Source organism: Xenopus laevis, chromosome 7L, assembly GCF_017654675.1.
Source record: "Xenopus laevis strain J_2021 chromosome 7L, Xenopus_laevis_v10.1, whole genome shotgun sequence".
Lineage (NCBI taxonomy): Eukaryota > Metazoa > Chordata > Amphibia > Anura > Pipidae > Xenopus > Xenopus laevis.
In genome coordinates, this window is record NC_054383.1 from 127,544,367 (window position 1) to 127,562,268 (window position 17,902).

At 38.0% G+C, this 17,902-nt stretch overlaps 1 protein-coding gene across 1 annotated transcript; it reads right to left on the bottom strand.

The window, feature by feature from the left end:
- Positions 1-2,151: 2,151 nt before the first annotated feature.
- On the bottom strand, positions 2,152-16,401 carry LOC108697053 (phospholipase A2 inhibitor and Ly6/PLAUR domain-containing protein). Its single transcript, XM_018226725.2, has 5 exons — positions 16,299-16,401; positions 13,915-14,022; positions 7,766-7,909; positions 5,145-5,261; positions 2,152-2,758 (listed from the first exon to the last, which is right to left on the bottom strand). Exons 1-5 carry the CDS (start codon positions 16,342-16,344, stop codon positions 2,634-2,636), a joined length of 540 nt encoding a protein of 179 aa, XP_018082214.2. The 5' UTR covers positions 16,345-16,401; the 3' UTR covers positions 2,152-2,633.
- Between the last annotated feature and the right edge of the window lie 1,501 nt (positions 16,402-17,902).

Below are 17,902 nucleotides of genomic sequence, written 5' to 3' on the forward strand. Positions count from 1 at the left end.
GCCCACCAGGACTGCCACATGAAGGACCTTCCAGACAGTCACTGGGGGCCCCTTGTGGCTTCTCTCTTTGCACCTGTACAAACACCAGTGCAACTCACGCTTGCGTGGAGGAGCAGCAGTGCAAGTATTTTTTTAGGGGGAACCCGATCGTGGGATCATGTCTGGGCCGGCAGGGTCCAGTCCAGCACCGGCAGTTGGTAGGGCCAAAGAAGACACATTAAACAAGAATTGGTACAGGCCAGGGGAGAATGGAGAGGATGTTACAAATTTCCTGGCTAACTATATTGCCAGTAAGTTTGTGATACAAGCCCCAGCCATGGCTGGTGTTTTACCAGGTAGGATTGTAAAATACCGGCCTAGTGGCAACTCTAGTCAGGGTAGGCAGTCATTACTTAATTTCTATGTTTCAGATTCATGGCCATTATTAAACAGTCAATTAAAATAGCTTGTACGTCAGGGGTATCAATGTTACCTCTTGCTTAGGCTACCCAGAATTAAAGGAGTTATAATATATCGTGACATCTTCATCAACTTCTTGCCATATTTATTACTCCAGACCACAGAACAGGCAGATAACTGGTTTTAATGATGTGCTCCATTTTGTCAAGCTATTGCTGACAGGAGAATTGTGGAGGCTTTTTACTCATTTTTGAGGTTGAGAAAAAAAAAACACAAGCCCTAAAAAAAAAAAACTGCAACGGAATTTTCCAGCACATGTTTTTTCTCACATCAGCGAGATTGCATCGTTCCATTCTATTTCAACGAGGCTGAATGTTTTAATGAACTGGGAAAATAAATATCTAATTAAAGTTGTTACAGACAATTCCCATGGATTCCAGTGGAACCTCACCAGCTTTTTTTTGTCGACTTTTCTCAGTTTTATTCTTTAACAAATCTGGGGTTCCAAAGAATGATCTCAAGTATATTCGTGCTGTATTTTTTTGTGCATCCGTAAATAACATACTATCATCCTTAGAATGGGGGAGGGTACTAGATAAACCTTTTAACTCAAATGGCTGCCTGGGAATATGCTGGGAATTTTGAACTATATGTGCACCCTGGGCATTCACTATGTTCTGTAGTGATGTGCAGGCCGGCCCAATACCTACAGGTAAACCCGCAGGTCACGCTGATCTCGAACCCCCTTTTTGTGGGTGGTGGGTGGCTCCGTGTTGAGCTCTCCATCTTGCTCTCCCCGCCTGCCACCTTGCACTGCCGGCTTCCGACTTCTGGCTTCCTTTTTTATAGATGCATGCCTGATCTTCCCGCTCCTTTTGTGATGTCATCGGCAGGGTGGGTCGGCGTGGGTCTATAAATGGAAGCTGGAAGTCAGCCTCGGGTGCGGGCAGGTGGAAGGAGGGCAGGTTAGGGTTGGGTGGGGGGTCTGGTTTTACCTCCTACATCCTAGATACATGTCTGTGTCAGGATCTGCCTGTGCTCATATTCAACTGGTCCTGCATCACCTTGTTGAGCCACTGGAGCTCTTTGGAGTCTACATATTTTTAAGAATTCACTTGCTACTCTGTGTACATGCTTTCCTCCTCCTCTCTCGTTTAATCCAAGCGATTGCAATTTGGCCATCATGTGGCTTTATAAGCTGTTCCACCAGACCAGTCCCACTTCTGGCCCCAACTTTGCAAAGCCCTATCACCTTTGCTGATACTAGGATCCTTATCCCTTTGGACACAAATAGGTCTAATAGAGATCCAATACGGAAATTGTTTTTGGAGCTTGCAGATGCTTTGGTTTTTCATAAACCCAGGACATTTCTATTCAAAGCCACTTTTATTTCCAAGTTCCCAGTCAGAGTAGTATAAATAAATGAAACAATCTGATCTGACTCTTTCTGTACACAAAAAACTGCTTTAGTTGGAAATTTTTTTCATAATAAAGTTTGGAAAAAACAAGAAACTTAAAATTGTTATAAAGATTTTTAGAGAACATAAAAAAAAATGATGTTGTGTATATAGATATACAAATATTTTAGGCTCTTTGATTACCACAAACAAAATCTTTGGAATCACAATTACCGCAGTTCAAGCACTATTAATTCATTTCTACCAGCAATGTTTGGATTGCTTTATAAGTAGCGATGGGCGAGTCTGAAAATTGCTAAAAATTTGCAAAACAGTGAAAATGCACCAAAAAGCATTGAAGTTTATAGGCTTCCAATTTTATTTACAACTATTTTTTTTGACAAGCGACAATTTTTTTCACCCATTGAAGTCTATGGGTATTATTTTTGCTGCAAAACCTGGCAAAAATGTCACTCATCAATATTTATAAGAACAAATTAAACTACTGAAAGGACAGTTTGAGTTGCAGTTTACTCTGAAGTGTGGCTTCTTTCTACAGAACAGTGTGGTTGTTGCTTGTGTTATTTGCCATAAAGCTTGAGTTATCTCCATCACTGCCATTTTTGGTACTCCAGTTGCCACTGGAGCAAGACTTTTCCCATCACCTAGTTAGTTAAAATCCCTCTCCCACTAATCACATTTTGAGTTGTTACAAGACCATCAATATTCATTTTATTGCCACCACCCACTGCCGACTGTTTTCCCCTAAACTGTACTTTTGATATTCCCAAAGCTTCATTGACTGGCTTTACGATTGTGTATTCCACTTCCAAAATCTTAACCGCTGTCCTCAGTAGACTTTTCAGTGCAATTTGTTCTCCCACCATCATCTTCAAATGTAATAAATGAATTCATAGGATCACCACAGAGTTCTTTTGAACCGCACCCACGAATAATTCTCCCTACAAGGAAAACAACCATTTTAATAAAACATAGATAACCATAGATAAACAAGTTAAACATAGATATGCCAGTAGTTTCTGTAGTTTTAAAGGACAAGGAAAGGTTGAAAGTAAGTGTTGTACATTCTAACTGCATCTGTATACAGTTTTCAGAACACTAAGGGGCAAATTCACTAAAGAGCGAAGCGGCTAACGCTAGCGCAAATTCACCTTTCGTTACTTCGCTGATTTGCTAACAGGTGCTGGTGTAAATTCGCTAGCGAAGTGGACCTACTCTACCGCTACTTCGCACCCTTATGCCAGATGAAGTTGCGCTATGGCGATGGGACGTAACTATGCTAATTCACTAACTTACGCATTTTACTGAACGTTACCTCTTGCGCCAGACTTGCCTTCACCACCTCAGACCAGGCGAAGTGCAATAGAGTAGATAGGGATTGCTTCAAAAAAAGTTTACATTTTTTCTAAGTCCCAAAAAACGCTGGCGTCTTTTCCTTTTTTAAGGGTGATAGGCTGAAAAAGATCGTAAATTTTTTTGGGCGTATCCTCCTTCCCCCCTACATGTCCTAACATATGGCACCTAAACTATACAGTGGGCTCGTGTAGGGCAAAATAACAACTCTATTTTATCTTATTAAGCTTTCCCAGGCTTGTGTAGTGTAACGTATTTGCTGCTACATATACGTCCATTGTACTTTAACTTGGCGCCTTATGCAAATTAGGCATCACTAGCGTAACTTCGCTTTCCTTGACGAATTAACGCTAGCGCAACTTCACTACCGTTCACCTCCCGGAGCTCAATTTCGGATTTTAGTGAATTAGCGTGCCCTGGCGAAACTTCGCCTGGCGAAGTGCAGCGAAGTGTGTCAATGCCTGCACTAGCGCAACTCCGCAGGTTAGTAAATTTGCCCCTATATGTTTCCCCTTTTTGTGCTTCCCTTCGCTCTGTATGCTGCTCTGTTGAAAACCTGCCGGCTGCACTAGGTGACGTCACCAAATTCTTTACATTTCATTTTCCCACTTTCCCAAGGCAGTATTTTCTGTTCTAACATGATGGAGCAGCCACATTCCGCTTATCCACTAAGTGCTGCTTTGCTTCCTTCATTGATGACAAGCTTTGGAGTTGCATGCGCAACAGGTTACCAGTACTCCAGCCCCAATGAATGGAACTAAGAGACCTTGAAAAAGCCTTTTCCCAATTGCTTCCTATTTCCTAAGGTATTTTTCCCAATTGATTTCTATTTCCCAAAGTCTTTTTCCCAATTGCTTCAAATTTCCTAAAGTATTTTTCCCAATTGATTTCTATTTCCCAAAGTCTTTTTCCCAATTGCTTCATATTTCCTAAAGTATTTTTCTCAAAGTCTTTTTCCCAATTGCTTCCTATTTCCTAAAGTATTTTTCCCAATTGCTTTCTATTTCCCAAAGTCTTTTTCCCAATTGCTTCCTATTTTCTAAAGTCTTTTTCCCAATTGCTTTCTATTTCCTAAAATATTTTTCCAATTGCTTTCTATTTCCCAAAGTCTTTTTCCCAATTGCTTTCTATTTCCTATTTGTAGCTGTTTTTCACCTTCCTATGTCTTTCTGAAGCAGCTCAGGGGAGGTGGCACTGATTCTGTAAACTGTTCTAAATTGATACATTAGTTGATATATTTCTTATCTTTGCCCCTGCTGAGCACAATCCCTGAGTTTCGTTAAGGACAGCTATTATAACTGATACAATAGTTGCTAATATCCCACAGATGCTGCTGCTAAGAAATGTATCGACTAATGGAGCAAAGTGTAACAGTTCATATTCTCCAATTGGATCACTGAATTGCCCGACTGAAAAGCCAGAGACAGGAACATTAATCTCTAAACTTCAAGGCCCAATTCAGTGAGAAAGGATTATGTAATGATTTATCACATGAAAGTCATGGACATGATGCAATTCCAGGAGAAAACTCTTTTCTTCAAATTCAGTTCCAGTTTGCCCCATAAATTTCAATAGAGTTTTCACGTGAGATCAGTTTTTCTGGATTGCTTTTTAAATTGAATTTTCTCCATTACTGTTCACATGATAAACTTTTTTGTCACTGAATTGAATCTGAAAAACATGAAAAAAAAAAAAGGTCAGGGCCTGTGTGGCGGAAAAGTTGTCAAAAATGCTGGCAACTTTTTTTCTTTTTTTAAAGCGGGATTGCCTTCAAAAGTCCAAACTATTAAAGATTTCTGTGAACAATTTTTTTTACGAATTTGAGGGGCATGCCACATTTGTTTAAGGGTGGGCTCATGTCTAGGGCATTAGAGGATCTCTTCTGTCTTTATTATGGCTCATTGGTTTGAAGTGGCCACTTCAAACATTTGCACCAACATTACTATTAAAGCTAATACACATTATTTATACAACCTGGGGCAGTGTAGGTATAACAAACGTTTGCTTTTCCCATGCACTCATAATTAGTTGGCGTACACTCCATGGATCCTTCCTTAGTGCAGAATGGGCACATTATTCCATTTCTGAAAGCTAAATAGAATGAAGGAGTCAGGATATAATCAGGATAGAAAGAAATACAATACTATTAAGCAACTGCTGAAAACAGTAACATCTGAAGTGAACCTACTTTATAAGATTTGTTTGGAAAGCCACTTGGGAGCTGTATTATATATGGAACGTTTTTAAGAGTGGGAAATAAGAGTGGAAAAATGACATTTAACAATTTAATAATAACTCTGAGTGAGCCAGGTGAAGCAGAGAGGGCCATTATGAAGGTGCCAGTAGGATGGGTATTATACTTTAGATATTGCAGGAAAGAAGAAGGGACTGGGAATTTAATAAGGGTAGCAGGCGGGATGTTCCAGGGGCCACTGAAGCAGCACCATTGGCCCATTAAAAATCCTGCCTGCTACCCTCATTAAATTCCCAATCCTTTTTTTAAAAAAAATTGACTTATTTAACTTAGATTTTAAGGTGGCTTTTTTCCTGCCCCTGGTAACCTGCTGCACACTGCCACTTGAGGCAAGGTTCTCATGTTGCCTCATTGCAGGAGCAGGTCTGAGAACAGAAAGTACAGGGTTCTCTGTACAGCTAGGAAGCAAGCAGAGTACAGTCAGGGGTGGAGGGAGGGGGGAGACGGGGCAAACAGCATAGGAAAAAACCCTGTCACAGTGTTGTGACCAGGCCTGGATAGGACACAAAGGACCAGGCCTAGAGTGACACTATTTAATGGCCAGCATCTGCCCTAACATGATGGCTGCCTGAACTAGGGACAGACTATTTGGAAATCTGGCACTGGCAGAGACTTTATGGGGCTGTCAAATTGGGTAGCTAAAAAGGGGGGAATAATATTAGGGCACATGTAAAGTTTGTAAGCCTGGTGCCCAAAGAAGATTTAATCCACCCCTGGCTGGTACTAGGGTTTTCACTGACTTCTAAGGACTAATCTAGGATCTTTGAGCCCACTAGAGAGAGAGAGAGAGAGAGAGAGAGAGAGAGAGAGAGAGAGAGAGAGAGAGTCTCTGTGCCACTGATCTCCATGCTCCATGCCAATAATTAAAAAGAAGACCTCAGTAGCAAGAAGTTCAGCAAGGTTCAAAGTTATGTAATCAGGTACATATTGGGTTCATGGGATTACCTACCTAGAGTGAGGTTACAAAGTTATTGGAAGTTAGGTCATTAATTCTTTCTCTTATCATTTAAATTATTAAAGGAGAAACATACTGCCTTTTTAGTTAATTCAGTTGGGCTTATGTATAAAAAGGTGCATAACCACTATCTGACTTTCCAGTTTTAAAGATACATTTATTTTGCTTTTACACAAACATGCCTCGTTTCAGAGATTGATTGAAAAACCCTAATAGTCTATTTATGTGCTTTTTGAGACCAGCTCCTCGCCTCCTTAGGCTCACTGTGTTGTGTAACCCCTCAGTCACCTTGTTCCATTGTGATGTGATGGCATTATGGACTTTAATTATGTTAAAGGGAATGTGATTAAAGTCACAAATAGAAGAAAAAAAATTGCACCAATAAGAATAAAAATCCACATCTTACAATGTAATATTGTTCCTTAAATCTGAATTTTAATTGCTTATTGTGAATTTTAATTGCCCCCTCTTACGAAGTGCTTGAAGGTGTCGTCATCTTTTGGAGAAAACATAACGACTTTTTCAGTAAGAAGTTTTATTATATTTACTGTGCATTGGCGCAAACTATAAAATTTGCAAATGGTCTTCCACTTTCGGAAGTGGTCGCTAAACAGTTTCGCAAAAGCTATTTTAGATCCACGCAAAGCAAAATTTGTTTGCACAAAGGCAAAACTTTTTGCATCACAAGTATGTTTTCCATTACCGACTTTTATTACATTCCCCCATTAAAGTCTCACTATTTTACACAGTACTTAGTGCACCTAGTGAGTGAGGAATATTTTCCTATCAGAAGGAAGCAATAAAGTTGTGATGAAATACTTCCATTTGGTCAGCTGCACCCCTCATATCATTCCTTGCATCTGTAAGATAGTCCCTTTGATACCCTAAAATATTTGTGTTTTTTTAGTATAAAATCTGAATTTTAAATGAAAAAAAAAATCACAAATTTTTCGGAATTTATTATACCCAGAGGATGGAAAAAGTCCGGATCCAAAAATCCGCCATCTCAGATCTGCCGAGGTTGCATATAAGTCAATGGGAGAAGTCAAAAAGATTTTTTGATCTGCATTGCGTTTAGTGCAATAATCTGAAGTTTTTGGGTGAAAATTCTGAAAAATTCGTGAAATTCTGAGTTTTCGGGCGGATATTCACGAAAAATTCTATAGTTCTAAAGTTTGTTTCATGATTTTTTCCTACAAACCAAATTTTTTGTAAAGTGCATTAATAAATAAGTCGAAAAAACTTGTGTGGAATTGGTCGAGTTTTTTTCAGAAAATATTGAGATAAATTCGGACTTTGATAAATAACCCCCTTTGTGTCTAATACATACATCAATATGCATACGTATTTATTACATTGAGATGATAAATATATTAAAGGACATACCATTTTTCTCGGATGGTATACATCTGTGTGATTCACAGCAAGAAGTAAAATTTGTTTCTTTCTGGCCCCGCACGAGTTGGCTAAATGATTGGCCACAGTGCTCCTTTTTTCCACATATTTTATCTGCGACTTTAACAGTGTTTCCTAAAAGAAAAAAATTCAATTCAGTTAATTACAAGAAATGATCTTATATACATTTTTGGTTTGCCAATATAGGGGCTCTAAACCAAACCTTAAAGCTGTCCCATTGCACTCCCAAGTTTTCTATAGAAGTTGAGAAAAAAAACGTGATTACACATAGAAAATCATTCACAATTGACAACTCCAGTGACCAAAAATTTACATAGAGATGCAAGAGAAATAACCAATGAGAATGCTGATACATACAGAGATTATTGTGCCATTTTGGGGTCATTATATTACACTGGAATCAAACATGGGGATAAAGGATAGACTTGTTTAGTGCTGGGAAAGGATAAGTAAAAAATAAGTGAATGTAAAATCGACGAGGGGGCTATTCTAAGAACTTTTTCAATGTAAATTCATTATTTATTTAATTTTATTTCAAGATAATAAAGGATACATGAACTGTTAATATAAATGAATTTTGTTACAACAGCATCACCTGCTGGTTATTTTCCATTCTGACCAGCAAGTAGTCAAGGAAGTTGTCAGTAGAAACTGATTTTCTTCTGATTAGGAAAGATATGAGAAAGGTTTCTAATTTTTTTTTCTAAAGCAGAACATCAGCGAGAAGAACATCATGGAGAAACAGAATTATTGATATACATGATATCTTTACATATGAACATGGGGTGGAAAATGAGGGACCGGAACTTAATCTGAGGCACATTTAGAGAAAATGATGAATAAGGAAGTGGTGGGATATCATAACTATAGAGAAGTATTTAGAGATGGATATGGTTCCAAAAGGGCTTGTACTTGATAAAATACCCACCTTTATTGGGAAAGGGGCTACCTTTAGCGAAAAATGGGATCAAATTTTAAAGAGAGCATCTTTTTGAATTAATGAGCCTAATTATATTTGACCATTGTTTAGAAATGGAGTCTATGGAAATAGAAACTAAGAAGCCACAGAAATCAGTTGAACCATACAAAGATACAGAAGAATATAGAGAAATTTCAACAGAGATAGGACATATGTTGTAAAAATTGGAGTATGAGGTGATGCAAAAGAAAAAAAAATCTAAATTTAGAAGATAAATAAAAACCAGTTGGGATACAAAAAGAGAAGTGGAAGGAGGACTAACATAAAAATCAAACTGAGAAATATGAATATCATTACAACAAGTCTATTAAGTAGTGATGGGCGAATTTGCGCCGTTTCGCTTCGCCGAAAAATTCGCGAATTTCGGGCGAAATTCGCGAAACGGCGAAAAACGGCGAAAAATTCGCGAAACGGCGCCCGTTTTTGGCGCCGGCGTCCGTTTTTTCGTAAATTTTTTTTTGACGCAGGCGAATTTTTGCCGCGAATTTTCGCGCCCGTTTCGCGAATTTATTCGCTCGCGGCGAAACGCGCGAATTCGCGCCTGGCGAATAAATTCGCCCATCACTGCTATTAAGATACCAAGAAATAGAAGATATATAGGAAGGGATATAGAGACCAATTATGCAATTAAGAGGAATTATAATGGTGAATACAGGAGGGATAATAGAAATTCATTTAATTACATGACTAAGAGGAATTTTAGTGGTGAACGGAGGAGAGTTAATAAAAATTAATCTGATAGATGGCACTTTGCTCGGTCTTATCGTCCTAACCATTTGCCTCTAAAGAATAGGTTTACACCATTGTTAGGAATAGATTCAGAAGAGAATATAAGATCCAGAGAGAGACACTGCCTAATCTAGAGAGCATCCCCTTTCATCCAGTGAGAGAAAGAAGCCAACACTTAATAGAAAATGCCAAAAATCCCCAAATAAAAAGAAGAGAGGAAATAGCGGAAAACGAAAAAAGAAATAAAAGTAAATTTAACCCCACACATGTATCAAATAACATGGAAACTTTTAAACAGCTGGTTAGTAAAGATTTGGAAAACCTGAATGATAAATGGATTAAAAATAATCTTAGTACAAAAGAAAAAGAAACATTATTAAAACTAAGAGAAAATAAAGAAATAGTGATAAAAACCGACAGATAAAGGAGGGGGTAATGGATAGAACACAATATAAGACAGAAATGGAGTGACAGTTGGGGGATGGAGTGACATACAGAAAACTAAAGGGAGACCCTACTAATAAAATGAAACAAGATCTTTTTACCTTGATAGACTGTGCACATACAGAGGGTATTGTTGTTAGCAATAAAGAGATTTTGTAAAAATACAATATCCTAAAATCCCGGTTATATATATGCTGCCTAAAATTCACAGAAATGTAAAAAAAACCATCCAGGAAGATTGGAGGTATTAATAGCACAGCTATGGTAAGCAAGCTTGCTCCTAGCTATGCCAATTTATTTATGGGGTATTGGGAAAATGATGTGATTATCCCATTATAACAAGTAGGGACCAATCTTATCACTTGGCAGCACTATATCGATGACTGTGTGATAGAGAGATACTGTGAAAAGAATTCATGCAAAATCTGAATAACAATAATGTTATTTTAAGATTCACCCATGAATATGGTATCGAATCTGTAAAGTTTTTACTATAATGCCCATGTAAAAAACAATATGAGAATAGGGACATAAGGAACATCAAAAGGGATTAAAAACACAATAGTTTCTCCGAACACTTTCTCCAGTGTCACAACAGTGATCTGAGTGGATTAAAAGTTATGGGAATCTCACACAAGAAAAAGAATTGGAGAGGCGGAAATAATGTTCAAATGATATCCCAGGAGGAAACTTGATGGATAAGTTAATCAATCATGAAATGTGTTAGGTCGGGAACTCAGATTTTAAATGTAAGTGTGTACTACTTTTATTTTGATAAAAATCAAATCATTTGAGCCTTCTCCCTGCTCGAAACGATTTCCCAGCCCACAGCTTTTGAGTTGAGAACCCGTAGTTGAGCCTGAAGATCAAGGAAGTGAAGCAACGATTGAGGAGTGGTGGAACAGGAGGCAACAGACGGGACCGCAAGTAGGACTACATTGCCAACATGCACTAACCTGCGCCTGTATCCTGAGGATGCTGTAAATATTAATCAGGCAGGGACCTTGTGTCGGTATCACAGCAGCCTACAACTACTACCCAAGAATCAGGATAACAGAGGCATATTTCTAAACTCTACGTGATCTAAGAGACACTAAAGCTGGTGGGGAAAGAGACTCAAAGTTTGGTGGAACATACATTTTTAAACTATTTCATATTTTTTGGGGGGTGGAATCCTCTGTTGTGTTGCACATCTGATTGCTATATTTGCACAAGGTGTAAGCTCAGTTTTAAGACTAAGAAAGTCATCCACCAACAACAAATATGGGAAGACCTGGGAGGCATTTTTGACTTGGAGTGAAGTTTGAGGACTATCCCCAACAGCAATTTCAGTAATAGTAATAGTAATAGCATTTGTCAAACCCCTGGTTATTACATTTTATATAATGTTGTTCCTGGTTTTCTGGTTTATTCCCCAACAAAGACCGGTCACTTAATCTGTCTTACAATGTTTCAACAGTCTAAGGCATCCAAACAGAGAATAGAAAGGGACAGACAAACACTGCTTTAAATAGCATTACATATACAATAACTTAAGTGATGGGCAAACCTGACCTGTTTGTTTTGCAAAAAACAACATGATTTTCCTTTCTTGGTCCTCTTCGTATCAGTTCCACCCAAGATAGCCCATTCCATTACCTTCTGAACTTTCTCTTCATAATAAGAGTATCTCTCTGGGACCTCACCCCAGTGTCAAAAGCTTCTCATTATGTAAAAGACCTTTGGTGGGTATGTATTTATATGATAAGGACCAGGAAAAGAAAACCATATAAAATACAATTTTTTCCTGGTTCTCTCTTACTCCGTACCACCCAGGATGTAGTAAGCCTTCCAAATACTGGGAGGGAATAATACACACAAGAGATCAATAAATGTTTAATGAGACAACATAGATTTAAGAACCAAATTGATACTTTTCTGCTAAAACCACACCCAGTTTGTAATGAGAAATAAAAGTGTCTGGACAAGACCATGAGGCCGCTCTGTAGATCCCCATGAATATTTGGGGGGCTGCACTGTACAGGAGAGGGCGGTTGAGGGAGAAGGTAATGTAGAAGCTCCTGACTGAACTTGATAAACTTCAGCCCATGCATGTGCCTTACTACTACTGTGCATATGCACCAACTCATATTTAATTAATAGAAAAATATACTCATAATGTACTTTATTGTGCTGTTAAGATCATGGGCTGCACAGTATCACTAATGGGTAGATTTATCAAGAGTTGAATTCAAATTTCAAATGCAAATTCAAATTTCAAATTCAAATTTTGAATTTTCAAATTCAAATTTTGAATTTTCAAATTCGAATTTTGAATTTTCAAATTCGAATTTTGAATTTTCAAATTTGAATTTTCAAATGTTTTATGGCCACAACTGTCAAATTAGACTAGGGAATTGTTGAAATTCAATTCGAGTTTTTTTAAAAATTTGAATTTGATTTTTAAGATTTATCATACACTGCCCTTTAAAGGGATACTGTCATGGGAAAATAAACATTTTTTAAAATGAATCAGTTAATAGTGCTGCTCCAGCAGAATTCTGCACTGAAATCCATTTCTCAAAAGAGCAAACAGATTTTTTTATATTCAATTTTGAAATCTGACATGTGGCTAGACATATTGTCAATTTCCCAGCTGCCCCAAGTCATGTGACTTGTGCTCTAATAAACTTCAATCTCTCTTTACTGCTGTACTGCAACCCCTTCCTTTCCCCCCCCCAGCAGCCAAACAAAGAACAATGGGAAGGTAACCAGATAACAGCTCCCTAACACAAGATAACAGCTGCCTGGTAGATCTAAGAACAACACTCAATAGTAAAAACCCATGTCCTACTGAGACACATTCAGTTACATCGAGAAGGAAAAACAGCAGCCTGCCAGAAAACATTTCTCTCCTAAAGTGCAGGCACAAGTCACATGACCAGGGGCAGCTGGGAAATTGACAAAATGTCTAGCCCCATGTCAGATTTCAAAATTGAATATAAAAAAATCTATTTGCTCTTTTGAGAAATGGATTTCAGTGCAGAATTCTGCTGGAGTAGCACTATTAACTGATGTATTTTGAAAAAAACATGTTTTCCGATGACAGGATCCCTTTAAGAACCTTGATTCGACTATTCGCCACTTTATACCTGCTGAATTGCTGTTTTAGCCTATGTAAGATGTCCTGGAATCATTTTGGAGTTGTTTGCAGCCTTTCTGACGTTCAAGTTTTATTTATAAAACTCAAATTAAATTCGAATTGAATTTGATTTGAATTTTCAGGTCGATTCTATTCACCCGAGTTTCAAAAATTCAAATGTAATAATAAATTTCAATTGGTAAAATTTAGAGTTCATGGGAGTTTAGTAAAACTCTCATGAACTCGAAATTCGACCCTTGATAAATCTGCCCCTAAGTTCTGATATTTTCTGTTTCCAGCATCACCCCATCCTTTGGCAATATGAATAAAGTCTCAATAAATGAATGTAGGAATTAGTATTATATTACACAGGCTAGATTATTTCTTATCCATTGTTATTTGTTTGAAAATCAAGACAATTTAGACCACACTGAGATCTATTTTCCCAGCTGTGCTGAGACATGAATAGTTTTGTATGAAACCCCACCTAATTCCTGATACAACTAGAAGTCTTGTACATGATCAACTGCAATTTCCCGCTATGATGTAAACCATGCTTTTGTATGGGCTAGCGCATCTGGTTCCCTCCTTCCAGGGTTCCCACATGTACAATTCACCTCAAATTCTATAGATAATAAACAGTTGAATATATAAATTTACCACATTACTATTATGCACATGAGTGAGTCAAAAGTGATAGATTCAACTGTGTGTAGTTTAGACACTGTAGCATTTCTGGTGAATGACAACTGAAAGGCAGTTATATGTATCTGTATTTAATCCATTAATGTGCAAACAAAGATATGAGACCTATTTAGACAGTATTTTATTTGCCATAGTACATACCAACTTTTGAAAAAATTGTCAGACAGACCTCTCCTTCTGCACAAGCAGATGTGTAGTCACAGCCAGAAGAGTTACATTCATAACACCGTAGTTCAACTGCAAAATATGCTGTAAAGAAACAAAATAGTAAAACTGACAGATAGCAAAATGTGTACATTAATGTTGTGCATACAAGTTCAATACCCATTTATTAACTTTACTATCAACAATTGTCATTAAATTGCACCATTAAAACATATTCTCTTATGTTTCCTTGTTGAGGTTATACTAGGGTACGAGGGAGGTGCCAAGAATCAATGTTCTGCCAATGTCACCAAATGAGCGGAACATTCCCCAATATGCCCACCAACGGCAGGAAAATATCGGGTTAATCCGAACGTCCGGCCCCAGGGCCAAATGATCGGATTATACAAAGGAAATGGGCGTCTACTAAACTATTTCATGTGGTCCTCGATTGCAGGAAAATTAAAACCTGTCCAATAGATATCAGCCCGATGGCTAGATATCGATTGTGGTGACCCGTTGGATGCCCCTACATGGGCAGATAAACTGCTGAATTGGTCTAAAGGACCGATATTGGCAGCTGTAATCTGCCCGTGTATGGCCACCTTAACTCTCATGACACAAGGTTGCCTGAACAGGTTTGAAGTCGCAATGTGTGCCTAGGGTATACAGCATTCAAGCAATCTAGAGTAATGCACCTTGTACTGTGGGTTTTGAAGCATCTTTAGAAAATCAGTCACATCACTAATGCATTTGCTACTGATATTGGTACACTGCTTGGCAATGATTATTGTATGTTGCCTATCATTAGATGCCAGAGTGTGCCATGCTATGACAGGGAATGAATGCAAAGGGGCACATTTAAATCCTCTTTAACAGTTTATGCGAGATACTGTGCCAATGGTCTAGACCAGGGGTCCCCAACCTTTTTTACTCGTGAGCCACATTTAAATGTAAAAAAGAGTTGGAGAGCAAAACAAGCATGAAAAAGTCCATGGGGAAGCCAAATAAGGGCTGTGATTGGCTATTTGGTAGCTCTTATGTGGACTGGCAGCCTACAGGTGGCTCGGTTTGGCAGTACATCTGTTTTTTTATTCACCCAAATGTGCCTCCAAGCCTTGAATTAAAAAAATAAGCTCCTGCATTAAGGGCTCTGGGAGCAACATCCAAGAGGTTGGAGAGCAACATGTTGCTCGCAAGCTACTGGTTGGGGACCATTGGTCTAGACAATATATTCCCTTCACCGTGTGTATCTAGATTAATATATCTATGAATTGTTAGGAGGTGTGGCACTATAAATTAGTAGTAGTAGTACAGGTACTGCATCTGTTATCCAGAAACCCATTATCCAGAATTCTCCAAATTACGGAAAGGCCATCTCCCATAGACTCCGTTATAATCAAATAATACAAATTTTTAAAAAAATATTTATTTTTACCTTGTAGTAGTAATAAAACAGTAGCTTGTACTTGATCCCAACGAAGATATAATTAATCCTTATTGGAAGCAAAACCAGCCTGTTGGGTTTATTTAATGTTTACATGATTTTCTAGTATAAAGATCCAAATTACAGAAAGATCCGTTATCTGAAAAACCCCAGGTCCAGAGCATTCTGGATAACAGGTCCCATACCTGTAGTAGTAGAATTGGTGCATGCGCTTGCTTCTTTTTCTGTTGTTTTATTTGCAATAACTTGTGCTATTTGATTTTTTTAAGCAGTCAGGATCAGGTTTACCCTTAATACCAAAGGTAGACAAATAAACTAATAATAAGCAGTTTTAACATATATTGGTAAAACAGCACAATATCTGTATATGTTGGGGGGACCTAAAATTAATTTGCTCTGGGGCCCCTTAACATCTAGTTACACCGCTCGGGTCACTGACCCCGGCAGCCAAAAACGATGGCTACAATTTTATTGTTACTTTTTATTACTTATTTTATGTAGGACCTCTCCTGTTAATATCCCTGTCTCTTTTTCAACCCAATTTCTGGTTGCTAGGGTAAATAAGACCATGGCAACCAAAGAGCTATGGAAATACAAAACTGAAAAGCTGCTGAACTTAAAGCTAAATAACTGAAAAAACATAACAAATAAAAAAAAGAAGATCAAATGCAAATTGTTTTGGAATATCAATATCAACATCATACTAAAGGTTTAGCATTTAAAGGTGAAATACTCCTTTAACTATCTATAAGATGTCAGGGTTATTTGAGACATCTATGCATTGATACTAAGTGGTTGCTGACATCAGAAGGTAAGTGCTTATACTGACTTTGGGTTCTGCTGTCTATAAATCCGAAGTTTACATTATTTTAGCTACCCATTTCCTACCTCTAAACAAATACATATGAACTGAAGTAGAAAGTTAGAAACTGACCTTTCAGAAAGACAAAAAAACTGATGAAAATGAGCACACGTTTCATTTCGACTGAATGCTGGCTGAGCGTGTTCTAAAAAAATATATGTTCTGGGTGAAATTATATTGACAGCTGGTTTATATATTCCCTGTGCCATGCTTAATTAAAATTTGGAATTGGAATGAAAGGTGTGGCACCTTAATTTATCATGATTAGTGTAATGAATACGATTGCTTCACTCACTTCCTGGTTATTGTTTTAAATGAATTAATTTTTTGTTTGATTTATAATTATGTCATCTTTTTCCTGAAAAACTGGGTTTAAAGCTTCCAGCTCCAAGAAACAAAGAACAGTGAGTCAGATTTATACAGATCAGATGGGATTCTCATTGGGGATTCTCATTGGAGCATTTCAAAGCAGTTGCTGGCTGTGGGAACTTGTTGCAAAGTTTTGGAAAACTTTTATTGTTCATATATTCCCTTAAGAATTTTTATAAGCCTGACTATTTGGTCCAAATGCATTAAAGCCAATGGGCGTCCGAATAATTTTGATGTGCGTAAATTTTTTATGCACGCTGCAATTTTGGCGCACAGACAATTGTTTTTTTTGATGTGGCGGATTTTTCACCGGCATATTGCCACCACACTTTTGGGAATTAATTGCCTGCAGCGAAACACTGAAATTTGTCTGCCAAATTTATTCGCCCATCACTAGTAATCAGGATAAATGCGCTGGTCACATTAAGTGCAGGGAAACATGCTGTCCCAACATTTTAAAAGGATCCGAATTGAAATTAAAATTGTGTATGTGCGTCAGTACACACGAGTGTGCACACGCCCAGCGCCACCTTAGTGCGCCTGCTTGATGCGCAACTCTAGTGCGAATTCGTGAAATTTTGATTTTGCCGCACCCCCGACAAAGAGGGGTCACGTGCCACTGGGAAGCAGATCTGGGCTGGAACATGGGGCCCACCGGGTTTTTGCCCGGTGTCCCGCTGGCCCAGTCCGACACTGACAACCTTTCCATTCTAAGCCGACTTCTGTCTAGATTCACCGGGGATAGCAAGTGGCTCAGTTACTGCTCCAAGAATGGATACAGATCTACATCACAATTCTGCCTTGGATTTGTTGATTTTCTGTATAAGTGAATATTAATTATTCTGAGCATGGCAGTGGGACATTCATTGGAGCAGATTTGTTTGGCATCACTTTGGATATTAGCCATAAGATATTTAGCTATAAGATAAAGTTTTGTTCCTAGGCATGCGACAACAGCAGACATAACCTTGTGTTGGTCTGGTTCATAGAAGGTTATGGGTTATTTTAAAGTGCTTATTCAAGAGCTGATATCATCCTTTGCAACATTTTTAGAATGTAGATTGTACTGCATATGTGACAGAAAATGTCCCAATAAAATATACTGTTATTGCTCCAGAAATTGATACAAATGTATTTATTTGGGGGACACAGCCTAATAACTGCTATTAAATGTATGGGCATTATAATCTTAGCTTGGCTCTGTACTCAGATAAAAAAAAAACCTACATACGTTTGTCATTTGTGTAAAAAACACATGGTAATTTGTCACCACAATAGGTTTTTAAGACGTGAATGTAATGTTTTTT